Source organism: Hyperolius riggenbachi, chromosome 2 (genome assembly GCF_040937935.1).
Source record: "Hyperolius riggenbachi isolate aHypRig1 chromosome 2, aHypRig1.pri, whole genome shotgun sequence".
Lineage (NCBI taxonomy): Eukaryota > Metazoa > Chordata > Amphibia > Anura > Hyperoliidae > Hyperolius > Hyperolius riggenbachi.
In genome coordinates, this window is record NC_090647.1 from 561,978,330 (window position 1) to 562,006,269 (window position 27,940).

The 27,940-nt window shown below is 48.2% G+C and overlaps 1 protein-coding gene and 1 long non-coding RNA gene across 2 annotated transcripts in view; one reads left to right on the top strand and one right to left on the bottom strand.

The window, feature by feature from the left end:
* Positions 1-570: 570 nt before the first annotated feature.
* Positions 571-26,300, bottom strand: LOC137547385 (uncharacterized). The gene is made up of 2 exons (XR_011026580.1): positions 26,186-26,300; positions 571-1,677 (listed from the first exon to the last, which is right to left on the bottom strand). It is a non-coding gene; the product is annotated as an uncharacterized lncRNA (long non-coding RNA).
* LOC137547384 (uncharacterized) overlaps positions 14,464-27,940 on the top strand; it is a 62,248-nt gene continuing 48,771 nt past the window's right edge. Inside the window, exon 1 of the mRNA XM_068270933.1 lies at positions 14,464-14,621. Coding sequence (XP_068127034.1) covers positions 14,540-14,621 — 82 coding nt within the window. The 5' untranslated portion in view covers positions 14,464-14,539. The remainder of the gene's footprint in view (positions 14,622-27,940) is intronic.

Here is a 27,940-nt window from a genome sequence, read left to right on the forward strand (position 1 = left end):
AGCAGAAGTGGGAATATATTGGTGCATTTTCAACCTGGATCAGTAAATTTGCATAATTCTGCATCAACTCCAAATCTGCATCTCACTGGCCACGCCTACTTTTCTGGGAGAGACCCCCTGGTGGTATGGATGAGGAAGCTATGGTGGACAAATCAAAAGGTAATATCCACCGATTATCTGACAGCGGAGATCAGTGAGATGCAAATTATGGCAGCTGCATACAAATGATATGCAGCACTGAAATGGGCCAATCATATACCGTTCCTGATGAGTTTGGCCGGCCTAGGTAGAGGCTGCAGACAGGCCAGAATCATCAGCTGCTGAATAACCTCACAGCGGTGATATCCAGCACATCAGTGGATAGAGACTGATTTGCCCACCACAGCTTCCTGTTCTGGGTGATGGGCGGCATATGAAGCAAAGTCTCAGCGTTGGCCTACACCTGTCTCACACCAGCGTTACCGACAGATCTACAGATCGTGCAATCTGACAGCCAAACCCCAATCGTGCTCATACATCCCCACACACAGCACAACCACATCTGGTCAAAAAGTACAAAACACAAAGCTCTGACAATGGCTGAAGTCTGTTTATTCATACAAAAGATAAGGGCTGAGGTTACGTGTGGAGCCGAGCGTTCCTGCGTGCCGACACTATGCATGGAGCCGTGCCTCCCTACGTGCTGAGGCAATGTGCGGAGCTGTGAGTTACTCTGCGCTGACGCTATGGCCTCGATTCACTAAAGGGTGCTAAGTGTTAGCACACCTGTGAAAAGGCACTTCGCGAAAAGTCTGCTTCACGCGCTAATATGCGTGCAAGCGTTTGCGCGTGCAAAGGTTAGTGCTGCGCGCAAAATGTCACACCGTTCACACGCAAAATAGCTTGAAAAGTTATTTTACGCGCAAACGGTACGACATTTTGTGCGCACACCGGTGCGCCATTTTGGGCACACCAACTTAACGCACGATCAGTAACAGCTTTGGACATGCAAACTACTTAGCACCCTAGTTTGCACATCCAAAGCTTTTAGGCGTGCTGTGTTAGCACTCTTTTGTGAATCAAGCCCTATGTGCGGAGCCGTGCTGACGCTGTGTGCGGAGCTGTGTGTCCGTAGGTGCTGACGCTGTGTGCGGAGCTGTGTGTCCGTAGGTGCTGACGCTGTGTGTCCGTAGGTGCTGACGCTGTGTGTCCGTAGGTGCTGACGCTGTGTGTCCGTAGGTGCTGACGCTGTGTGTCCGTAGGTGCTGACGCTGTGTGCTGCGCCGTGCGTCCATAGGTGCTGACGCTATGTGCGGAGCCGTGCATCCCAGGGTGCTGAGGACAGAACTCTACATTTTTGTTTTTTAATGAAGTCTTTCCATGCAGAAACTACTGCAGCAATAAAACTTGATCCTGTGAAAGGACATTGTCCTATCACCCACTGACATATCAGGATCATACTCACCAACCTGTAAAAGGCCGCTCTCCTTTTTATAAAGTAAACAATTTTTATGCACATGAAATTATACTGAGTCACATGACCTCTGCAGTCTGGTGAATGAAGCAGGGTCAGGTAGATGAGTGATGTTATAGCCCAGTGCTGCTGCTCTGCAGTGTGATTATCTCCAGGGGGCGTGTCTCAGACCTCCAGGCTCCCAGCTGTCCAGGTTACAGGAATGGGGGTCATCTGCCGGTTTCCTGTGGACAGAACAGAGGAGATTAGAGGGGCGGCGGCAGGAAATATCACACAGGAGGGAATGTTAAGGCACGACACTTCCTGTCTCTACACTACAGTTATACATTTCTAGTGACATCCCAGCTATTCCATAAACCAGACATTACCCACAATGCCGCCGCTCATACTACATGTCCAGCTTATAGTGTACACGCTAACCCACATTTTTAGAGACACTTTTTAGGGTGTGTACACACATCCAATTTTAGTTGGCCAGTGATTGGCCAATTTAACCTCTTCCATGTAGTATGAGGGCCAATAGATCTTGAATACTATGAACAGATTGTGTAGGGCAGTGATCTGCAAACTTGTCTCTCCAGTTGTTAAGGAACTACAAGTCCCACAATGCATTTGCCTTTATGAATCATGACTGTGGCTGTCAGACTCCTGCAATGCATTGTGGGACTTGTAGTTCCTTAAAGGGACACTTAAGCCAGAAAAAAAAAAAATGAGTTTTACCCACCTGGTTCTTCTACCAGCCTCCTGCAGCCATCCTGTGCCATCGCAGCCACTCACTAATCCTCTTGTCCCCCACTGCTACCTAGTTTCATTTTTGCCGACAGGACTGGCCACGCGTAGCTTTCTCCGCATTCTCGACTGGAATTAGCGCTATTGCGGGCCGCAACGCGTACAAAGATACGCGTTGCTGCATTACCTACGCATAAATATGCGGCAACGCGTATTTTTGTACGCGTCGCGGCCCGCAATAGCGCTAATTACAGTCGGGAATGCGGAAAAAGCTACTCGCGGCCAGTCCTGACGGGCCTGCCGGCAAAAACAAAACTAGCTGGCAGCGGGGGACCAGAGGATTAGTGAGTGGCTGCAAGGGCACAGGACTGCTGCAGGGGGCTGGTAGAAGCCCCAGGTGGGTAAAACTTTTTTTTTCTGGCTTAAGTGTTTAACAGCTGGAGAGCCAAGTTTGCAGATCACTGGTGTAGGTAAGCTCTCATAATACATGGATGTAGTAAAATTGGATGTGTGCGCACCTTGAGACCTCTTATTAGAAAGTGCTGCATGCTGTGCGTTATACACGTTATTAGCTGCGTTGGACTGTTTGCACATGCTCAGTAATGACCTGGAAGCATACATTTCATTGCCTGTACGCTCTACTGTATGCGACGATAACGGGGCATTAAGTTGCGGTGCGACATTTTTGGGGGCATTGCGTTGTAATTTCTGTTGCGAGTCGCATCAAAACGCAACGTCTTAATGTGAAAAAGGCCCTATTCATTTTATAGCAACTTCACCAGCAGTTACCAGCTGCATTTACAAATGATCACAACCAGGGTTGTGGAGTAGGTATAAAGATCATCTGACTACTAATTTGTGGTACCTCTGACTCCTCTATGTTAAATTTGTTAATATATGTTCCACGTTAACTGAAAGGATATTACATGAGACTAGGGTCACACTTGAGGCCGCAGAAAGACAGCATTTTTCTGCAGCCAAATAGTCTCTTGACTGACAGCCAGCTGTGCAACTCAACCACAATTCCAATAACAAGAGAAAGGTTGGTTGACACTAGATCGATTGGCAGACATTGGGGGGTTTCCGGTGTCGTGGATGTGCCTCCAGACATGATCAATGTGTAAATCGGAGAGCAAAAGAATCCGGGCACCAACTCCAAAGCATTTAAATGCTAATCACCTTTATTTCACCCCCAGCGATTCCAACAAACAGAGTGTAGGCCTGACAGCTGTTTCGCAGGTAACAACCTGCTTCGTCAGAGGCAAGATATATACACTTACCTCCTACGAAGCAGGTTGTTACCTGCGAAACAGCTGTCAGGTCTACACTCTTTATTGGAATCGATGGGATGAAATAAAGGTGATTAGCATTTGGATGCTTTGGAGTTGGTGCCCGGATTATTTTGCTCTCCATCGTACGCAATTCAGCCATAGACAGGAGAGAGGGTTCAGTCACATGTGGGTTTGGGGGTCCTGGGCGGTGGCAGAGTCTGGGGCCCCCACCCATCATGTGCACCAGTGTTTTTAAAGTCCTGGAATATACAGATTTTACACTATTAGGGATTGTTCACACGAAGGGCAATTTCACTTTATTTTTTTTTCCTTTTTAGCACTGGCGATTTTAAAAAACACCTCAAAAGGGCTAGTGTAATGTTAGCTTCTGTGAGTGTTCTAACAAACGATAAGCTTTCTATCCAATCGCAAACACGGCTCCTGCACCATTTTCAGAACATCTGTGATTCAATAGAAAGTATAGGGAAATAGCTTGAATATGCGCTTTGAAAAAATTTCCCAAGCGCTTCTACTGAATAAATACAGTGTATTTATTGATTTGTGGGGCAAAGTGATCACTTCACAAAGTGACTAATTCAGGAAAGCACTTTGTAAATGGCTCAGCACTTGCGATAGTGCTGGCGACTTATAATGTGAATAAGGCCTAATACAGAGGATCACAGAGCTTTCTAGCAGCTGTAAGGACCTCCCACCTTGTCACATGTTCAGGAATTTAGCAATCAGAGCAATGCTGTGCACCAGGTTCAGGGTTCTCCCCAGATTTTTTTTACAGCCAGGTGGGGCGAGACGACAATACAGGGCCGGTGCTTCTTGCACAACTCTGCTTACAGCATAGGAGGAGAGCCGATGGCAGCCGGGTGCTCACCAAAACTAGCCGGGTGGAGCACCCGGCTAATAGAGCCTGGTGAGAACACTGGTTTAGGCCTAGTGCACACCGAGCAGTTTTTGGAGCGATCCGCCTGTAAAAACGCTTGGCTAATGTATTGCAATGGGATGGTGCACACCGGCGGTTTGAGGTATTTGCCAAGCCGCAAACGCGCCTCCTGCTGCACGTTTGCGGTTTTCTGAAGCATTTCGTCCTCAAAGTAAAGTATAGGAAAACCGCAAACCGCTCTGAAAAACGCTACTTCAGAGCGGTTTCCCAGGCGTTGTTACAGAAGCTGTTCAGTAACAGCTTTTACTGTAACAATATGTGTAATCTGCTACACAAACGCTCCAAAACCGCTCGGTATGTTTAGAAAACCTCTCTAATCATGCCTAGAATCGCTCTGAAATCAGCTCCCAAAACCGCTAGCATATTGCGGATCTGCTAGCGGTTTTGGTGTGCACTGGGCCTTACAAGAACCACCTGGTACTCTATGAGCTCTCAAAAAAAAATTAAAAAAAATATTTGAGATACTTGAAACTACTACTGGGTAGCAGGAGGGGCAGAATCTGAGTGGCCTTACAGCACCATAGCAGGCCAATACCTTTACAAATCTCTGCTAGCAAATCACAGCCACTACCTGCCAATCTGCTAGATAGCAGGTGTTCAACATGGCAACCAAGTAACGGTACATTTGCATTTGCGCTTGCGCAGAATAATCAAACACACAAAAATCAGTAGGACAGTTTTGTGATCAGGAAAAATTGCATCACACTAATGGAAATGTAGCTGTGGGATTCTCATTAGTTTGAGAATTGGCTAGAAATCTGCGATCCACAAATGATCAGGACACAGGCACAATGCTGCTGGTGGGAAATAGCCCTTAGGTAAAGCATGTAGCAAGTTATGGTGGCCACACAGGTTACAATTCCTCTGTTTGATTTTACCCCAATTCAATAAAAACGATCGATTGTGTGGAAAAAAAAAAAAATCTCAAGAGAAAATATATTTTCTCTATCAATAATTTGATAAAAATTGTATTTTGTTTTTCAATTAAAACTGTTTAAAACACTGACATAATATTCAATGAAAAAGGTTTTCCTACTTTTTATATGCCATACGGTTATATTTGCATTTGTGCATACGTATTAATTCATTTAGAAATTATAGGTTCCCAAAAGTACATTTTTTTGGTTTGTGAGCTGACTTTGCATTTTATTAATAACTAGTTTTATTCATTATGTATTGAAGGCAGACAAGAATGTGTCACATTCCTCACCTGATACAATTAACTAGGACTGCACGATTTTAGGGAAAAATTGAAATTGCGATTTTTCACTCAGAAATTGTGATTTCGATTTTTTTTTTTTCAAAGCAAGCTTTAGCTCTAAATTGCACATATATGCAAGTGGGGCCTTCTGTGAGGACGCTGGGCTGGGGGCAGTTAATGTGCGGCGTATTGGAGTGCTTGACCCGGGCAGCGGTTTCGGTTTTAAACCGCAAAACCGTGCAGCTCTGACAGGCACACGCTCTACACTCATCTCCCCACCCCCACCTCCGTGCAATCACACAGCTGAAAAAAAAAAAAGTTACTTCACGGGGCAGTCTGAAGTTTCCTGGAGGAAGGAGGGGGGAGAGCATCCCACACTCTCTCGGCTGGAGCTGCCTGTTCTCTCCATATAGCTGTTCGCTGTCATCAGGGCCGGCTCATGAGGCGGGGTGAAACATTTGCCTCAGGCGGCAAACTTCTAGGGGCGGCACCCGCCGAGCCGGAGGGGTAGCGGGCAGGTCGGGGATATTGGGCCTAGCAGTGGGAAGGGGGGGGGGGGGTCGGACCCCCCCTCCCTCGCTTGGTTCCCCCGATCTGCGCTCCCCTCCAGCTGTAATTAGGAAGCAGCCGCTTGCAGATCGTAAGAGGCAACGGGCGAGGAGGACTCACCTTTTCCGCGTTCCAGCGAGCGCTCCACTGACGTCACTTACTGCATCGCCGACCACTGTGTTGTAAGTGGATGGCGATGCAAGAAGTGACGTTAGTGGAGCGCACAATGGAACGCGGATAAGGTGAGTCCTCCCCGCCCGTGCCTCTTACGATCTGCAAGCGGCTGCTTCCTAATTACAGCTGGAGGGGAGCTGGAGGGGAGCGCAGATCGGGGGACCCAGGCGAGGGAGGGGGGTGTCCGACCCCCCTCCCCACCGCTAGGCCCAATACCCCCGACCTGCCCGCTACCCCTCCTGCTCGGACGGACGGACGGACGGGGGGGGGGGCTTAGGCGTTAGCAATTTTCTCCTGAATTTGCCTCAGGCGGCAAAAAGTCTAGGGCCGGCCCTGGCTGTCATCCTTTTCAGGGAAGGAGAAAGCAGCAAAAGCAGCAGAAACAGCTCTGCTTGAGCAGCCACACTGAGTCTCCCGGCATAAGTTTGTGCACAGCGCCCCTCCCCCGTCGCAGGGGCAGTGAGGTCAGCAGATACGCTGGGAGATGCAGTGCAGACAGAGTGGGGCGGCATAGAAGCCAGGGATTAGCGGCGGCCGGCGGGAGGTAGCTGAGCAAGCTAGTAGCACAAAAAAAAACCGAAGCTACTGACGATCTCAAGATCGTCTGCATGTGAATCGCGGTTTCGGTTTTAAACCGCAAAACCGTGCAGCCCTACAATTAACACAAGATAACATTATCTACAACTTCCAATGCATCCACATTTCACTGCACTGAACTTTCAAGCCCTGTGTGTATCCCTTTGAATGCTGGTCTAGTAAAAAAAAAAAAGAAAAAGAAAAGCTGGTTGCATATAATATGCTGTAAATAATGTTTTAGAGCAAAGATGCTGGGTTATATTCCGCTTTAAAGTCGATCGGAAAAGTTGAAAAAAAAAAATCAGATTTCTTAGCACAATAACATGCCTCTGTGTCCTATTGCCACTGCCTGTCCCCCCAGGCTCTGCTATCCCCCCCCCCCCCCCCCCCCGAAAAATAGCACCAGGACAGCAACATTCTGCTTGTCGCTAGCCATCTGTTTACCTGGCATTGCATCCCCAATTTCATGGCTCCCCGCCTCTGTCAGCTTCCCCCAATCAGAAGCTGAGCAGTTACCAAGAAAGTACTTAGCTTCTGATTGGAGGAAGCGGACAGAGGCGGAGAGCCATGAAATGGAGGAGGTAATGCTGATTGCCAAATGCCAGGTAAACAGAGGGCTAGCGATAATCAGATTACCGCTAGCCTGGTGCTATTTTTCAGGGGGGACAGCCAGCGACAATAGAAAGACACGGAGGCATGTCATTGCGCACAGGCATGCCTCTGAGTCCCATTATCTTTAGAAATGCCTCGGGTTCACTTTAAGTTTACATTCAAGAATGAAGAAACTATTTGTCAAAATGACACATTAGATAGAATGTTTATTTTTTCACTGTAAGAAATGTAAGGTTGTTGCTAGAAAATGTACTTTTATATTAACAAATCTGTTACTCATTTATTAAGGTTGTTTGTGTTGTGCCTTAATACAGAGCAGTGAAGGCACGGAGCAACACACACCAAAATCTATATATACCGTATTTTGCGCCATAAGAGCTTTTTCTCCCCCAAAAATGGTGAGAAAAAGTCCCTGCGTCTTATATGGCAAAGGCAGAGAAACCCCGACTTACAATCGAACGCCGTTACAAACCACCGCAACGTTGGGGATTCCTTGCATAGTCCCAGCCGCATGTCTGTTACTCTGGTGTCCCCCTTCTGTCACCTGTGTGGCCGCGCTGTCCAGCTCCGTATTCTGCTTCTCCGCTCATGTGTAACGTCCCCCTTCTATTCTGTGTGGCCACTTTTATCCGCTCCCCCTGTCGGTGTCTCCCCGTGCATGTTAAATGTAGCGCCAGCCAGCACGTCTTACTGCATCCATACCACTCGGGGATCGCAGACGTCCTCGATTCTCCCTCTAGTCCGGCGCTTGTGTAGAGGGCGATCCCCAGGCGGTATGGATGCAGTAAGACTGGGATAGTGCAGGGATTGGGCGAAGGCAGATGATTGGGATAGCGCGGGAATAACGTGAAGGCAGAGGATTGGGGACAGCGCGGGGATCGGGTGAAGGCAGAGGATTGGTACAGTGCAGGGATCGGGTGAAGGCAGAGGATTGGGGACAGCGCAGGGATCGGGTGAAGGCAGAGGATTGGGGACAGCGCGGGGATCGGGTGAAGGCAGAGGATTGGGGACAGCGCGGGGATCGGGTGAAGGCAGAGGATTGGTACAGTGCGGGGATCGGGTGAAGGCAGAGAATTGGTACAGTGCGGGGATCGGGTGAAGGCAGAGAATTGGTACAGTGCGGGGATCGGGTGAAGGCAGAGAATTGGTACAGTGCAGGGATCGGGTGAAGGCAGAGGATTGGTACAGTGCAGGGATCGGGTGAAGGCAGAGGATTGGTACAGTGCAGGGATCAGGTGAAGGCAGAGGATTGGTACAGTGCAGGGATCGGGTGAAGGCAGAGGATTGGTACAGTGCAGGGATCGGGTGAAGGCAGAGAATTGGTACAGTGCAGGGATCGGGTGAAGGCAGAGGATTGGTACAGTGCAGGGATCGGGTGAAGGCAGAGGATTGGTACAGTGCAGGGATCGGGTGAAGGCAGAGGATTGGTACAGTGCAGGGATCGGGTGAAGGCAGAGGATTGGTACAGTGCAGGGATCGGGTGAAGGCAGAGGATTGGTACAGTGCGGGGATCGGGTGAAGGCAGAGGATTGGTACAGTGCGAGGATCGGGTGAAGGCAGAGGATTGGTACAGTGCGAGGATCGGGTGAAGGCAGAGGATTGGTACAGTGCGAGGATCGGGTGAAGGCAGAGGATTGGTACAGTGCGAGGATCGGGTGAAGGCAGAGGATTGGTACAGTGCGAGGATCGGGTGAAGGCAGAGGATTGGGATAGTGCAGGGATAGGCCACAGCCACAGAAGAAGACAACACCACAGGGGACACAGGCTAGACAGAGCAGCCACACAGAGAGCAGGAGGTGGGGACACCCAGCGACAGAAAAAGACACCTAGGGATACACAGGGGACACCTGGGGGCAGAAGGGGACAAACAGGAAATCAAAGTACAGAAGGGGACACCATAAGATGCTCCAGGAATATGGACCCACCAGGTTTAGTATATTGTTTTCCCCTGGTTTATACCCTCTAAACCTGGGTGTGTCTTATATTCTGGAGCGTCTTATACGGCAGCAAATACGGTATTGCAATTGTTTAATTGGGAAAAAAAAAAAAATGAATTGTAATGTGTGTTGGCCACCATTACTCTTTACCACCCCATTCCCTCTTCCTCCATCAGACTTCAGGCAAGTTATCACAAAATTACCATTACTGCTCACTGGCTATCAACACCCCCCCCCCCCCCCCCGCATGCCTGAGCACCTCTGACAGGTAAACTGCCAAAACTAAACCTGTAATGCTGTGCATACACGGGTCTACCCAGCAGCTCGATTATCCGCCGGATTGACTCCCGCCGCGTCCCCGCTCATCCCCGCGGGAGCTTCCTGATCTTCTGCTCGATTCCCTGCTATTGTTCGCCCGCAGGGAATTGATCCAGCGGGTCATCGGACTTGTCGGATATTCTCAATCAAGCCATGAGCAGCTCAATTGATAAGGGAAAAAAGACCCGTGTATACCCAGCATAAAGCTAACGCTGGGTTCACACGATGCGATTTCCCGCTTGATCAGCAGGATCACAATCGATTATTTACAACATGTTCGATTGGGTTTTGATCGATACAGCCGCCGATTTTGCATTCTTAACCACTTCTGTGCCAGGGGGGTATTTTGCTGATCGGTGCTGCGTGGGCTCTCCAGCCCGCAGCACCGATCATCTGGCAGCCAGGCCGATCAGACTTCCCCCCTTTTTTCCCCACTAGGGGGATGTCCTGCTGGGGGGGTCTGATCGCCACCGGCTGCTTGCGCTTGCGGGGGGGGGGCTCTTCAAAGCCCCCCCTCCGCAGCGCTTCCTGGCCGCCTTCCCCTTCCCTCCCTCTACCTCCCCCTGTGAGCGGCGCAGGACGGAATTCCGTCCTGCGCCGGATAGGATAGGCTTCAGCCTATCAGGTGCCGGCGGTCCCCGGCCAATCAGAGGCCGGGGATCGCCGATCTCTGCCACGGCGCTGCTGCGCAGCAGCGCCGTATACATGTAAACACCGGGGAAGATCTTCCCTGTGTGTTTACATTTACCCTGCGAGCCACGATCGGCGGCTCGCAGGGTGTTCACGGAGACACGCTCCGTGAACTGACATGGAACGGCCGCTCATACGAGCGGCCGTTTCCATGCAATCCACTTCAGGATTCAGGGGCGTAGTTAAGCGTACGCCGAATCCTGAAGTGGTTAATATGAGCGGGATAATCGAGCTGGAAATCGCATCATGTGTACCCAGCATTACAGTAACGTTTTCTGGGACATCAGACTGCAAAGTAGCGATCACATCAGTTGGAATTAGAGGGTGTTGAGGCAGAGTGACAAAAAAAACAACTATATCAATTGGTAGCGTGGGTTGATTTAATCTGGAATGAGAAGATTGTTTATAATTGCTGATCAATAATCACTTTTCCAACCTATTATCTGAGTACTATATAAATACATAATAATATGAGAGGATATTAGACTATGGCAGGATTAGAGTGTGAGCTCCTCTGAGGACAGTCAGTGACATGACTATGTTTTCTGTAATTTGCTGCAGAAGATGTCAGTGCTATATAAATACATAATATGGCAGGACATTAGACTATGACTATGTACTCTGTAATGTGCTGCAGAAGATGTCAGTGCTATAGAAATACATAATAATATGGGAGGACATTAAACTGTGACTATGATAGGATTAGATTGTGAGCTCCTCTGAGGACAGTCAGTGACATGACTATGTACTCTGTAATGTGCTGCAGAAGATGTCAGTGCTATATAAATACATAATATGGTAGGACAGACTATGGCAGGATTAGAGTCAGGGCCGGCTTTAGGGGGGGGGGGCGAGAGGGGGCAGAGCCCCCTCAAACAGACTCACTGCCCCCTCAAATCAGAGCCGCTCTCGCTATGCCGCTGGCTGCTTCCTGGTCCGTGGTGTGGAGCGCAGAGCGGTCATGTGATCAGTCACATGACCGCTTCTTCCTCGGACGGCTCTCCGAGACGAGTCTCTGCTGTGACGCAGGCAGTGGCGACCGTAAGAGCCACTCCGCATAGAGGAGGAGTCGACTCTCTCAGAGAAAGAGGAATTCTCCTCCTCTGAGAGAGTCGACTCCTCCTCTATGCAGGGCGACTTCTTAAGGTCCCGCTCCCGCCACTGTGCCTGCGTCAGAGCTGAGACTCCTCTCAGAGAGAGTAGACGTGCTGACAGTTTTTCTACCCGGTCCCGCCATCTGCCACCTGCCTCACCAGACACTGTCTGTGTGCTGTGCCTGCCAGTGCCAGACCAGTTGCATTGGCAAATCAATAATTTTGTGTGTGCTGTGCCACAGTGCCAGTTCAGTTGCCAGTCCAATAGTCAGCCTGGCTGGCAAATCAATCAGATAATTGCCTCATTTAAGGCTGTCAGTCAATCAGTGTCACTGCCAGAGTGCACTGCAGCCTTGCTGGCAAATCAATCGCTCAGATTGCCTCATTTATTTTGTGGGCGTTCTTTGCCATCTGCCGCCGCCTCAGGCCCTCAGTGCACAGCACTGTATTTGTGCAAAAAAACCCACGCAATATATCAGTATATTAGCATTTGAAGAAAATTATTTCTGTGTTACACCTGAGAACATTTTTTTGATAATCTGCAGTGCGCAGAGCTGTATTTGTGGTAGAAAAAAAAACACGCAATATCAGTATATTAGCATTTGACGAAAAGTATTTCTGTGTTACACCTGAGAACATTTTTTTCGATAATCTGCAGTGCGCAGAGCTGTATTTGTGCTAAAAAGAGCAGAGCTCAAACTTCCCTGGCAGACCTTTAAAGGACTTCCGAGGCCAAAAAGAAGAAAATGACACTATACCTTTTTATTATCAGAATCCATGGAGGACGTCCAGCGCGTCCTCCGCACCGAAAAGGGCTGCAATGACGGCGGAACGGTGCGGAGGACGCGCTGGACGTCCTCTGTGGATTCAGATATTAAAAAGGTATAGTGTCATTTTCTTGTTTTTGGCCTCGGAAGTCCTTTAACACCACTGTAAGGTCATGACATGTTTATTTGGCCCCACCCATGACCACGCCCACAGTCTGCTGCATGACCACGCCCATTTTTTGGCGCCCCGCGCGTAGCGCGGCGCAGGGTTTTTGTATGCCCCCTGCAAATTTCTGTCTGCCCCCTCATATGTGCCTGTCTAGAACCGGCCCTGATTAGAGTGTAAAATCCTCTGAGGACAGTTAACCACCCTGGCGTTCTATTAAGATCGCCAGGGCAGCTGCATGAGGGTTTTTTTTAAATAAAAAAAAAAATATTTCATGCAGCCAACTGAAAGTTGGCTGCATGAAAGCCCACTAGATGGCGCTCCGGAGGCGTTCTTCTGATCGCCTCCGGCGCCCGGAATAAACAAGGAAGGCCGCAATGAGCGGCCTTCCTTGTTTTGCTTAGATCGTCGCCATAGCGACGAGCGGAGTGACGTCATGGACGTCAGCCGACGTCCTGACGTCTGCCGCCTCCGATCCAGCCCTTAGCGCTGGCCGGAACTATTTGTTCCGGCTGCGCAGGGCTCAGGCGGCTGGGGGGACCCTCTTTCGCCGCTGCTCGCGGCGGATCGCCGCAGAGCGGCGGCGATCGGGCAGCACACGCGGCTGGCAAAGTGCCGGCTGCGTGTGCTGCTCTTTATTTCATGTAAATCGGCCCAGAAGGCCTGAGCGGCACCCTCTGGCGGTAATGGACGAGCTGAGCTCGTCCATACCGCTAAGGTGGTTAAGGGATCAATCGACCGATTTCGATCGGTCTGGCTGGAAAATCTAGGTCGATCTGTTGAGATTGCTTATCATTTTGCATTGGCCCTAATGGAAATCTGATGGCAAAAAAATGCCATCAGATCGATTTTCAATAGATTTCAAACTGAAATCTATTGGAAATCTGTTCCTAGTAAAAAATATTCCTAAACACATCATATAGATCAGAAATCTATCTGATGATCTATCTGCTGCTAATCTAACGAGTGTATGGCCACTTTAGTGACATGACTGTGTACTCTGTGCTGCAGGAGATGTCAGTGCTATATAAATACATAATAATAATATGGTAGGACATTACACTATGACTATGGTAGGATTAGAGTGTGAGCTCCTCTGAGGACAGTCAGTGACATGACTATGTACTCTGCAATGCGCTGCAGGAGATGTCAGTGCTATATAAATACATAATAATAATATGGTAGGACATTAGACTATGACTATGGTAGGATTAGATTGTGAGCTCCTCTGAGGACAGTCAGTGACATGACTATGTACTCTGTAATGTGCCGCGGAAGATGTCAGTGCTATATAAATACATAATAATAATATGATAGGACATTAGACTATGACTATGGTGGGATTAGAGTGTGAGCTCCTCTGAGGACAGTCAGTGACATGACTATGTACTCTGTAATGTGCCGCGGAAGATGTCAGTGCTATATACATAATAATAATAATAATATGATAGGACATTAGACTATGACTATGGTGGGATTAGAGTGTGAGCTCCTCTGAGGACAGTCAGTGACACGACTATGTACTCTGTAATGTGCTGCAGAAGATGTCAGCGCTGTACACATTGCTGTAGAGACAGGCTGTAGTGAGCACAGTGAATGTGTTACAGATCATAATGCATGACGTCACAGCAGAATAGCGGCACTTCTGTACACTGAACTAACATGGCAGCCGAGATGTAGTCGGGCACCCGAAAACGTTCATTTCATTGGATCACTTTCCGCAGTTCATAAAATGGCGCCACGGCCGGAGAAGGAACAGCTGTGACGGCGGCTGAGGGGGCCCGACCCGCTCCAAGCAGCCAATCAGCGGCCGTTCACTTTACGGCATAGTCCTGACTGCGGCTGGGCGGCCCGACCCGCTCCAAGCAGCCAATCAGCGGCCGTTCACTTCATGGCATAGTCGTGACGGCGGATGGGCGGCTGACGGGGGCCGCCCCCTCACAAGCCCAGCGCGGCCAATCAACGGTCGGAGAAGTTCGCGGGGAATACGATCGCGCAGATTGGAAGAGCCGGGAGGGAGACTCCGCCCTCCATCTTCCAGATAGACATGGAGCGCAGAAGCCTCGGATGTTCCCCGCTCCTCCTGATCCCGGCGCTGCTGCTGAGCCTGGCCGTCCTGAGCGCTGCGGGTGAGTGACAGCGGCTGCCATAGTGCGATCTCTCCATAGGCGTGCCGTGTATATAATTACATGTATAGAGCAGCGGTTATCTGCTGTGGCGGGGGATCGGGTGACGGCAGAGGATTGGGAAAGTGCGGGGTGAAGGCAGAGGATTGGGATAGTGCGGGGTGAAGGCAGAGGATTGGGATAGTGCGGGGTGAAGGCAGAGGATTGGGATAGTGCGGGGTGAAGGCAGAGGATTGGGATAGTGCGGGGTGAAGGCAGAGGATTGGGATAGTGCGGGGTGAAGGCAGAGGATTGGGATAGTGCGGGGTGAAGGCAGAGGATTGGGATAGTGCGGGGTGAAGGAATGGGATAGATCGGGGTGAAGGCAGAGGAATGGGATAGATCGGGGTGAAGGCAGAGGATTGGGATAGTGCGGGGTGAAGGAATGGGATAGATCGGGGTGAAGGCAGAGGAATGGGATAGATCGGGGTGAAGGCAGAGGAATGGGATAGATCGGGGTGAAGGCAGAGGATTGGGATAGATCGGGGTGAAGGCAGAGGACAGGTATAGTGCGGGGATCGGGGTGAAGGCAGAGGAATGGGATAGATCGGGGTGAAGGCAGAGGATTGGGATAGATCGGGGTGAAGGCAGAGGACAGGTATAGTGCGGGGATCGGGGTGAAGGCAGAGGAATGGGATAGATCGGGGTGAAGGCAGAGGAATGGGATAGATCGGGGTGAAGGCAGAGGATTGGGATAGATCGGGGTGAAGGCAGAGGACAGGTATAGTGCGGGGATCGGGGTGAAGGCAGAGGATTGGGATAGATCGGGGTGAAGGCAGAGGATTGGGATAGATCGGGGTGAAGGCAGAGGATTGGGATAGATCGGGGTGAAGGCAGAGGACAGGTATAATGCGGGGATCGGGTGAAGGCAGAGGATTGGGATAGATCAGGGTGAAGGTAGAGGACAGGTATAGTGCGGGGATCGGGTGAAGGCAGAGGAATGGGATAGATCGGGGTGAAGGCAGAGGAATGGGATAGATCGGGGTGAAGGCAGAGGATTGGGATAGATCGGGGTGAAGGCAGAGGATTGGGATAGTGCGGGGTGAAGGCAGAGAGGATTGGGATAGTGCGGGGTGAAGGCAGAGAGGATTGGGATAGTGCGGGGTGAAGGCAGAGAGGATTGGGATAGTGCGGGGTGAAGGCAGAGAGGATTGGGATAGTGCGGGGTGAAGGCAGAGGATTGGGATAGTGCGGGGTGAAGGCAGAGGATTGGGATAGTGCGGGGTGAAGGCAGAGGATTGGGATAGTGCGGGGTGAAGGCAGAGGATTGGGATAGTGCGGGGTGAAGGCAGAGGATTGGGATAGTGCGGGGTGAAGGCAGAGGATTGGGATAGTGCAGGGTGAAGGCAGAGGATTGGGATAGTGCAGGGTGAAGGCAGAGGATTGGGATAGTGCGGGGTGAAGGCAGAGGACAGGTATAGTGCGGGGATCGGGTGAAGGCAGAGGATGGGGATAGTGTGGGGATCGGGTGAAGGCAGAGGACTGGATAGAGTGAAGGCAGATTTAATCAAATGACAGTTCGCTGTATATCAGTAAAATTGCCCATTGTATGGCCAGCCTAAGGGCCAGTTTCCACTGCAGCTGTACGCGTCTGCGAGACGCACAGCGGCACTTCCGGGTCTGCGGTTATGCTGACAAATCCCATCAGCTGTGCTATGCATGGCTGTGAGATTCACAGATTCGGATGGAAATGCCGGCCGAATCGCTAACGCAAGCGATTCGGCCGGTGGTGCCCTTGTTCTCTATGGCAGAGTTTCCCCGCACCGTTTGCCTGAAACGGATTCGGAGTGAAAACCACTCCAGTGGAAGCGGGCCCTAATTGTATGTTCAGTGGTTCAAACCAGACCTCCAGATAAGCAATTGATAGATGTTCCAGAGGTGTATAACATGAGCAAAACCATAAAAACAAACAGCAGATTGGTCTTTTTATAGTGTTGCTCTGTCCCATTAGTACCAATAGGGAATACGTTTCTGTTTAATGGCTGAAATATACGAGTCGATTAGGTGGCCGATTAGCCGCCGGATCGACTCCCGCTGCATCCTCGCGGATCGATCCCCGGGATCGAGCGGGCGGGGATCGAGCAGCTTGATTGGACCAGCTGAACATTATCAGCTGCTCGATACACGGTACAGAAACGTACCGTGTATCCCCAGCATTCGGCAGCCCAGAAAAACATGGCTCAAATTAGACAGTTCAAGTAAATGTGAAGTTCTCTGTAAAAATTAATAAGTACGAATAGGGGAAGGTTTTGGACCTCATAGGAGCCTTCCTACCACTGTCCCCCACTGAAACTCCATGGGGTCCTGGGAAGCACTTATGTCCCCAAGTGTTTCTGAAGACGGGTGACTGTACTGCGCATGCTTGAGTACAGTACTGAGCCAGCAGTCTTCAGAAGAATTCAGGGTACAAGTGCTTCTGAGGACTCCAGATGACATATTCCACCACAGTTGTCCTCAAACTACGGGCCACCAAGGCTTTTTCACTGGCCCTCTAAACACAAAATGTATTAAACATATGCAGCCCACTGCACCTTTAAAGCGGATCAGAGATGAAAAACTAACAACTTGTCTATATCTTTTTAAAGTTTAGATAGATTACACAGCAAATCTGGCTGCAAACAACTTCAATAGAATATGATTATTTCTTCCTGTGATACAATGAGGCCATGCTCTGTTTGTAAACATTACACACAGGCAAGCTGCTCTGCATCTCCAGCCCTCAACCTGTGAAAACCTAATTCCCCCTCCTCCCCTCTGCCTCTGAAATATCTGGCTAGTAACACCTCACTCTCCTCCTGACCAGACTGAGCTCCCTCCCATAAACCCTTGCTACTGTCTGAAAATGCCAAGGCTCTCTGAAAAGCTGTAGGCGAGGCTTAGTTTATAGGGAATTAAGAGTGTGGAGGGCACAGAGAGAGGACCGGAAGTCTCTTATTAATAAAGCACCAGCATAGTCCGTGGTGCTGTGCAGAAGAAAACATGCGGTACATATACAGACAACTGTGTACACCAATATACAAAATATAGAATTGGTAACAAAAGCGATCTTACGGGTGGGGGGATGTGTTGGGGAAAGGAATTCCAGAAGAGGGGTGAAGCAGGTGAGAAATCTTGTATACGTGAATGCGAGTAGGTAATTCTAGAGGAGGACAATAGAAGGTCATGTGCAGATCTGAGATTGCGGTTGGGTTGTTATCTGCAAATTAGTGAGGAGATTTACAGGAGAAAGATTGTGGAGAGCTTTGTAGGTAAGGCCTAATCTACACGATATGATTCTTTGTGCGATTTTGATTATGATTCTATTTACAATACGATTAAATCAGACATGTCCGATCGGAATTTGATTTGCCATTGCAAAACAATGGCAAATTGAATCCCAATCGAACATGGCGGATTTAAATCGGATCATAAATAGAATCGTAATCGAATCGCACAAAGAATCGTATCGTGTAGATGGGGCTTAAAGTGGACACACACACGCACGCACTTTAAATCTGTTCAATTTAAGAATCTTTCTGACTAACATTTAAAAAATATGACCAATGTACCACACACCTGTTTTAATTTTCCCCCCAATTATGATAAAAAATGATTGAAAACTGACAAAATTGCTAGGGTGTGTATATTAATAAATTGGCAATCTAACACACACCATACAATCTTTAGAGAGGTTGAAGAAAAATATCTGGCATTCCGGATTGATAAAAATGGAAGAAAATGGGAAATCCGATCAGATTTTTCAGCCGAATGAAAAAAAAAAATCATTTTTCGGGAGATCCGATCGTTTATCGGATTACTGTAAAATTGGATCATTTTATTGTATCGTGTGTGGCCACCTTTAGGGTTAAGAGTTTGAATTGGCTCCACTGGTTAGAAGATCTTGACAGAGAGGAGCCGCAGAGGAAGAGCGAGAAGAGAGACGAAAGAAGAGCAGCCACGTTCAGTACAGGTTGGAACAGTGCCAGTCACAACCAACATTGTTAGATCAGGCAAAGACGGTAGAAAAATTACTTTGGTTCTCACTCAGGGGACCAGAAAAAGTAGTAGTCTATATCAGCAGTTCACTATATCAGAATTGGTCATGCATTGTATATTTATACAGGCGCAGTTGCTGGTTTACTACATCCTGAGGTTTACTTGTATCAAAGTTTACTATAACGAGACTACTGCATTAAAGAGACACTGAAGCGGAAAAAAATGATATAATGAATTGGTTGTGTACTATGAATAATTACTAGAAGATTAGCAGCAAAGAAAATATTCTCATTTTTATTTTCAGGTATATAGTGTTTTTTCTAACATTGCATCATTCTCTAATATGTGCAGATTACACAACACTCTGCATTCAAAATGATTCTTTCAGAGCAGTCTGAACTAATGACCTCTCCTCTGGCAGATAAAAAGAAAACTGTTCACTTACAGTTGAGATAATAAGTCAGAAGACAGCCCTCTCCACGACTTTGAAAGTCGTAGAGATTAATGGCTTTTTTGCATAGAGATAACTGGAGTTTAACTCTTCCTGTACTGGAAACAATTACACTGATGTATCTGATCTTAATGTTTTATTTCTTAGCTACACATACAAATCAAAATATTTTTTTCCGCTTCAGTGTCTCTTTAATAAAGTTTTAAGAAACGAGAGGTCATAACAGGATATAGCAGAGAAGCAGTCAGGAACATGTGTGAGGAGGCTCTATGGCACAGTCAATCTCTAGACCCACATGCTGAATGTGGCCCTAGAGAGCTTCAAACATGCATCTATCGTAAGCATCCAAAGGAGAACGCCAGTGACTTTCTGGATGAAACACTGTTACTTCGAGTTGGGGTGCAGTAACAGCGTACAAGTCGCCGCCCGTCATTTTGGCACAGAGTGGGGTCCCCTCGGATCCAAATCGCCCCGTGCCTGGGTAAATACGCACCCCTATACACCTTTACCCCCTGGCACCCACTCCCCACATGTAGACTACTATAGGAAGCAGTTTAGCATTTACCTGCTCCAGAGCTGCATTGGGCCTCCTCCTCTTACCGGCAGCTGCACACCGCCAGTGCCCAGTCACCTGACCTGGGGGGCAGGCCGCAATAGTAGCCTAGGGGGTGCTATTGTGGCTGGGAACAGGAAGAATCACTCGCGTTCCCATGCCTGTCGGCCGGTGACGGCGAGACCGGAAGTCTTCGCCGGCGGGTCCAGGAGCATCGGAGCGGAGCTGCGAGGGCACAGATCAGCTGCAGTGGGCTGAGGGAAGCCCCAGGTGAGTAAATCTCATTTTTTAACAGACTTAAGGTTCACTTTAACATTGGCGGGCGGGGTGTGTGATGGCGGACAACCCTTGGGGTTCCATCACACCCCCTCCTCCAGCGGCAGCCCCAGGACCGCCTAACGCCGATTGGCGTCAAGTCCTGGAGCTGCGGTTTAGCAGGGAACACGCGCGTTCCCTGCCAGTTCACGGAGATCCGATCGCAGCTAGCAGACTGTTGAGAGCCGAAAGGAAAAATAATTCCTTGTTTACTTTTGTACAGCGCTGCTTTCTCCTGCAGCGCTGTACGAGGAACACTCTGCTGTCACTCATTGTGGCTCCCAATGCGTAGCCTCTCATAGGCTGATGCCTATGAGAGGTGGGGATGAGTGCCGATCGCCATCCAATGGCGATTTAGGACGGCACGGGGGAGAGGGAGGAAGAAGGGAACAGCCTTTTCTCAATGAGGGGGGGAACAAACCACAGCACTGATCATAGACCTCCTACATAGTGTCCTACTAAGGACACTAAATGGAGGTTAAATTCATTTGTGTGCCGAGTTGTAGGGCTGTGCAGCACGCCAACAAAGCTGCACAGCCCTAGGTTATCAAATATCCTGGTCACGGGGGGGGGGGGGGGGGGGGTGTAATCCTGAGGTCCTGAAGTGGTTAAAGAGACCCAGAGACAAAATATAGCTTTATACATGGGGCTTCCTCCAGCCCCATCCACATGGATCACTCCCACACCGCCGTCCTCCGCCTTCTCTATCACCAGTACCGGGTCTCGTAACTTTGGCCAGTTGTACGTATGCGCAGGGACTCCCTCAGTCTCTCTGGCGCCTGCCTTACGCAAGCGCCTGCACAGTATGGAAGGAGGGCACAGTATGGAAGGAGGGCAGTGCGCTTGCATCGACTGGCCGAAGTTACGGGACTCGGTACAGGAGATTGAAAAGGCGGAGGATGGTGGCGTGGGAGCGATTCATGCGGATGGGGCTGGAGGAAGCCCCAGGTATGTATAAAACTTATTTTATTAATCTCTGAATCTCTTTAAAGTAAACCAGTCCAACAGTGACAGTACCATAAAGTAGAGTTGCTTATATAAGAACGCTCAGCTTCGGACGACGTAGTTATCACGGAAGTAAACTTCAAAATGGGTGAGACAAAACATTTCAGTGACTTTGAACGAGGGGTGATGCAGCTCTGAAATTTTCTTTTTCCTCACCCAATAGTATGCCAGGTGTTTAGAGGGTGACAGTTGAGAAAAACACACAACTTCAAGCGGTAAAGACTATTTTGTTTGAAAAGGCTGAACGAGAGGTGAAAGGCAGATAGCACGCATAAGCCACAGCAACAGAGGGGCAACACCACAACAAATTACAGCCGAATTCAATGCAGGTGCATCACAAAGCATATCCCAACACACAAGACGTACTTTGGAAAGGATGGGCTTTAGCTGCAGGAGACCATCAAGAGTCCCTTTGTGGACCCAGGAATCACAAAACTGGTCATAAAAAGAAAATGGGAGCACCGGTCACCACACCAGCCAAGAGCAGGACCATTGGCAGCCAGGCCACGCAAACACTGAAGAAAGGTCCACTCAACCGGTTGGTTAGAAGGCAGATTTTTATTGGATAAGCATACTGACAAGGCAATCAGCTCACGCGTATCGGAGCACACAATCGCTCCTTAGTCATAAGTCAAAATTAGAAAACTGGTCACTTGAGGACTGGAAACTGGTAGCCTAGTCCGATGACTTATTCCCTGCTCTATCATGCAGATGGCAGGATCAGGCGCAAACAGCACAAATTAATGGGACAAAGTCGAAAGATCACGTCAAAGCTTGGAAACGCCACCATCCAATCTGACCTAACTTAGAGCTGCCATTATGTCCGCATGGGCCAACATTCCTCAGCAACCGTATCAGCATCTTGCAGAGTCCAGGCCAAGAAGATCGGTTGTGATCAGAGCTAAAGGTGGACCAACTTATTAGAGGGAGTTTCTAATTTTTTTTTGGCCACTTCGTGTACATACACCCCTTCCTCCAGCAGTAACCCCTTCTGTGCCACAGACCTCCACCTTCCAGCAGTAACCCCTTCTGTGCCACAGACCTCCACCCTCCAGCAGTAACCCCTTCTGTGCCACAGACCTCCACCCTCCAGCAGTAACCCCTTCTGTGCCACAGACCTCCACCCTCCAGCAGTAACCCCTTCTGTGCCACAGACCTCCACCCTCCAGCAGTAACCCCTTCTGTGCCACAGACCATCTCTATGCACCGCTTCCAACAGCAGTAACCCTTTTTGTGCCACAGACCTCCATCTCTATGCACTAGGGTTGCCGTGGTATACCGGTATAACGATATACCATGGTTATACCATGCACACTCGTTTTACCGTGTTTAGGCCAGAGCTGCAGCCACTAGGACGTGCGCTATAGGCAGTAGCAGTGTTAGGCAAGATGCAGCCACTAGGGGGTGCTCTATAGGCAGTAGCAGTGTTAGGCAAGATGCAGCCACTAGGACGCTCTATAGGCAGTAGCAGTGTTAGGGAGACTTGCCCATGGTCTCCTACTGAATAGGTGCTGGCTTACTGAACAGGCAGAGTAGAGATTTGAACCCTGGTCTCCTGTTAACCATTACACTATCCAGCCACCCACTTCAGTTGTCCTTCAAATGGTACCTAAAGCGGAAAACCACCAGCAGTTAACTTACCTGGGGCTTCTTCCAGCACCCTGCAGAAGCACTGTGCCGGCATTGTGGTTCCATGATTTTCCAGTCAGTCACAGCACCCCTCTGAAGGCCGAGTGACTCAACGGCCACTGCACACTTGTTCCTTGATCGCACTCCAGTTGCCGTGAGCAGCCTGCGCATGAGCAATATACATACGCGCAGAATGTTCCTGACCACAAGAGTGCGATCTGGAGGTGTACGGACTGGAGTCGCGCATACAGCTGGCAGAGGGGCACTGTGGGTGACTGGAGGAATGTGGAATCATTGGCGAGGGCACAGGTGGATGGCAGGGGGCTGGAAGCAGCCCAAGGTACGTTAAACTGCTGTTTTTTTTTTTTAACCACACTTGTAGTGCCCTTTAAACTCCTTAGCGGTTATCATGAGTCCAGCTCTGGGGTAAAAAAAAAACACAAGCCAGCAGTGGTTATCCTGAGCTGAACTCGTGGTAGCCGTCGGGAGGTCTATACAGAGCAAATCGCGCAGCGGGCGGTTCCACTCACCTCCCGGGGGTTCCCGACGGTCGGCGACTATTCTTCCTCTCCTCCGAGACTCTGCTTCCCCCTGGTGAGTCATGACGACAGCTGGCAATCTCGCTATAGGGCTACAGCACTACCCGGAGGGACAACTGCAACACTGGATCCCAGAGAGGTGAGCGATTGCTGGGGACGCAGCAGATCTCTTTGCGGTGAGATTTTTCCAGGTATTAGGGACTGCACACACGTGTTAATAGCTGTGCACAGTGACCAGAAAATAAGTAAATAAAAAAAAGTGATGGGAACTAACCCCCCACGGGACTGCATGTGTTTTATAGGTTACCCACCAGTTTACATATTCCATAATATAATTTTTCATACCCATTTGGGTATTAGGACACGTGTAAATGGATAGAACTTGTGCTGCACAAAGCTTAAAGGGAACCAGAGAGGAATCGTTTTGTAAAATATAAAAAGGCTTTTATACATACCTGGGGCTTCTTCCAGCCCCATACGCCTGGATCGCTCCCACGCCGCCATCCGCCGCTTCCTGGATCCGCCGGTACCAGGCCCGTCACTTCCGGAGGACGCGGCCAATTGTCCGCATCACGGGGGCTCCCTCCATACCCGTACGCATGGAACACGCTGTGATGCGGAGAATTGGCCGCGTGCGCCGGCCGACTCGCGGCAATGACGGGACCCGGTGGCGGCGGATCCAGGCAGGGGAGGACGGCGGCGTGGGAGCGATCCAGGCGTATGGGGCTGGAGGAAGCCCCAGGTATGTATAAAAGCTTTTTTTCTTCCGCTCTGGTACCCTTTAAAAGGTGGCCCCACATACACACTATAAAATGATCTAATTTTATGGGAATTCAATAAAAAAAACATTGGTTGTACAGAAAAATTGAAAGCGCTCATTTGATCAAATTTCCATTTTTCTATTTTTATTTTTTTAAATCGGATGTGACAGAAAATTCTGACCAATTTTACCAAGAATTGTATGGTGTGTCTGTGAGATTGCTAAATTGTAGTCAACCTGAATAACTTGTATGAAACTATTCAGTGCATTCCACACTTTTACTGCTAGTATAAACAACAAAAAAGATGGAATTATCAAAGTGTGTATTTTTATAATAAAATGGAAATAGTATGGTTTGTAACATGAAAATATGTATGGAAAAGTGAGTGTTAGGTAGAATAAAAAAAAGTATCTCAACTACACTACATTCTTGTGATATTAAACCTCTGGATATAGTAAACTCAGTCCCAGCGTATGTGTCTGTATATACAATATATGACCAATTCGGATGGGGTGGAGAAGAGGAGAGGAAATTAGCCATATTAAAAATCAGAGGTCTAAAGTTGAGACAAATTTTTTTTTTTTTTTTTTTTTTTTAATCCAATCAACATTTTCACAATATAAGATTTTTCAATCTCAATCAAACATGTGTGGTACCTCAAACTACCTTGGAACTTCAAATCAATTAAATCTTTTGTCAAATCTAAAACAAAAAGTTTAAAAAATAAATTGCAATTTCTGTGGCCACCTTGAGGCCTTGTTCATAGTGGTCTGTTGCGTTGCAGAATAATTCTGCAGGTCAACTCACTGTTCATACAATTCTATGGTGCTATTCACATCTGTGTTGTATCTGATCACGTTATTCTAACTCGCTGCATGCAGGCTTTGTATTGAAGTCTATGGCCAGTCACCATTGCAGTTCAGTCATAAAATGTGAGTTATGCAACTGACCACTGAACATAGCCCAAGGATAAATTGTTACCAAATTTCAAATCTTCCATCTGCTTCTCTACCACACACCCATTAACCCCTTCCTGCTGCCTAACGCCCCTTCCCGCCCTGCAGCATTTCACATGCTTGCAACTCACATGGTTGCAGACAATGAGTGTGCTCATAAGGTCTATGCATCAGTAGTTCACACTTTTCTGTTTCTTCAAAGCACTTCATACTGTATTGCAATGTGCTCAGGCTATTATAGACAAAATCACTATATTATATATAATATATATTTATTATAGTCAATAAATTGGCCTCAATTCACTAAGCTTTATCAAACACTTTATCAAATGTTTGATAATTTACCTCATGGGTAAAATCTAATGTTGAATTCACTAAGGTGTTATAGATTTATTGATCATTTCATCGATAAAACATTCGATAAATCTATAACACCTTAGTGAATTCAACATTAGATTTTACCCATGAGGTAAATTATCAAACGTTTGATAAAGCTTAGTGAATTGAGGCCAATATCACAATAGCATGTTGTTTGGTGCTAACTTCCCCTTTCTTCAACTACCAATTTGAACATTGCTTGCTCATGCATTCTCATGCCTAATGCTCAGTGCACACACTATCGAGCAGGAAATCGCATTGTGTGTACCCAGCATAATGTTAGGTACACATGAGATTTTTTGGCAGATTTACTGTCGGATCAATTTTTTTCCAACATGTCTGATCTGATGTCCAATCGATTTTCCATATAAGTGAACAGAAAATTGACCGGAAATCAGATTGACCATGTTGGAAATAATTGATCTGACAATAAATCTAGAAAATCTCATTGTCTGTTCCTAGCATAACCCCATCACTACCACAGCATGGGTCCCCAACCCCCTCCCAATGCCTAATCTGCCCCCACCCCACACACACACTATTCAATCACTCAACATTTCTGATTGTCAATATTAAGCTGAATTATTTCATGAACGACTAAAAATGAACATTGGGGATATATTTTTCAATTTATTTAGACCTTAATTTGTGCAAAATAGATTGCAATCACAATGGAGAGATAGTTGGATCAGTGACTGGCAGCTTTTAACCCTCTGGCATTGCTGATCTCTGCCCAGCAGCCAATCACCTTGCAGTGCTGCTAGTGAGTGGGCACCCCATAGCCAGGGCTCACACCCGCATGCTGCAAAGAGGGGGGACACCTCCACTACCTCGGGGCTGGGACAACGTGAGCTCCCCTGTAACGGGGTCTCCCATCTCCCTCCCTGGCCAGATGCATCAGAGCCCCCCTCCCCCATTGCACAGCACTACCGCCCGGTGTCCTCCTCTCCCTGCAGCCGCGCTTACCTGCTGCCTCCCCGGGGCCGCCATGCAGAAGCTCCATCGCGCGCTGACAATCCGCAAACAGCTGCGCGCGACTCGCAGGCAGCATCGGCGGGCACGCGGGAGGCTTAGCAAATCAGAAGAGATCCCGCTCAGCGCTGGGGGAGTGATGACGGTAATATGAGAGGCGGGGTCCGTAACTAGCCCGCTTAAAATCCTGTATTATCAGCCTTCCTGCTCTGTGCGAGGGAACAATGGCGCCCCCGTGTGGCAGAGCTACATACAGTGTATATTAATAAAGCTTCTGCCACACAGACAGGACTACCGGTATCAGCTGGTAAACGGGACACTCTTCATCTATGGAGATTATCTGCAGAAATGTAATCAGCTGTATAATACAGGAGGGTGTACAGAACAGGAGTGTCTAGAAAGATTATGTATTTATATAGCACTGACATCTTCTGCAGCACATTACAGAGTACATAGTCATGTCACTGACTGTCCTCAGAGGAGCTCACAATCTAATCCTACCATAGTCATAGTCTAATGTCCTACCATATTATTATTATTTTTTATTTATATAGCGTCAACATATTCCGCAGCGCTTTACAAATTATTATGTATTTATATAGCACTGACATCTTCTGCAGCACATTACAGAGTACATAGTCATGTCACGGACTGTCCTCAGAGGAGCTCACAATCTAATCCTACCATAGTCATAGTCTAATGTCCTACCATATTATTATGTATTTATATAGCACCGGCATCTTCTGCAGCACTGTACAGAGTACATAGTCATGTCACTGACTGTCCTCAGAGGGGCTCACAATCTAATCCTACCACAGTCAGTCTAATGTCCTGCCATATTATTATTATGTATTTATATAGCACTGACATCTTCTGCAGCACATTACAGAGTACATAGTCATGTCACTGACTGTCCGCAGAGGAGCTCACAATCTAATCCTGTCATAGTCATAGTCTAATGTCCTACCATATTATTATTATGTATTTATATAGCACTTACATCTTCTGCAGCACATTACAGTATATAGTCATGTCACTTTCCTCAGAGGAGCTCACACTCTAATCCTACCATAGTCATAGTCTAATGTCCTACCATATTATTATTAGGTATTTATATAGCACTGACATCTCCTGCAGCACTGTACATAGTACACAGTCATGTCACTGACTGTTCTCAGAGGAGCTCACAATCTAATCCTACCATAGTCATAGTCTGCAACACAGGTGGAACTCCGCTCAAAACCTCCAGCCACCGGCAGTGCAGGAAAACAGGCTGCTAGAACCTCAAAATCCAATACTGTAGAAGATGAATTCCGCACAATGTCGGTGGAATCAAATGGTTTATTTAATCAAACACATAACAAGCTAAAACCATCGCCACATGCTGACATGTTTCGGGCGCTATACGCCCTTAATCATAGCATAGGCACAAGTGAAAGGAGTGACCCATATATAGATTGAAGCCACACCCGGTAACACAAGCTCAACTGACCCCACCCACAAAGAAAGTGCATATAAAACTCTGGGGAGATAAAAGACCACAGATAAACCCCCAATTGAGTAATCAAATACATACAGACATGATAAAGTTACTTTCAGTTCACCCGAGACCTCCGACTCAGTCGGAATTATCGGATGCTGCTGGAGCACACATACATGGAGCGACCGGGGGTATAGATCCTGTGACATCCTCTAGTAACCTGCCAAAAAACCCGCAGCCAGTTCCCTCTTTACCTGCTCACCACAAGA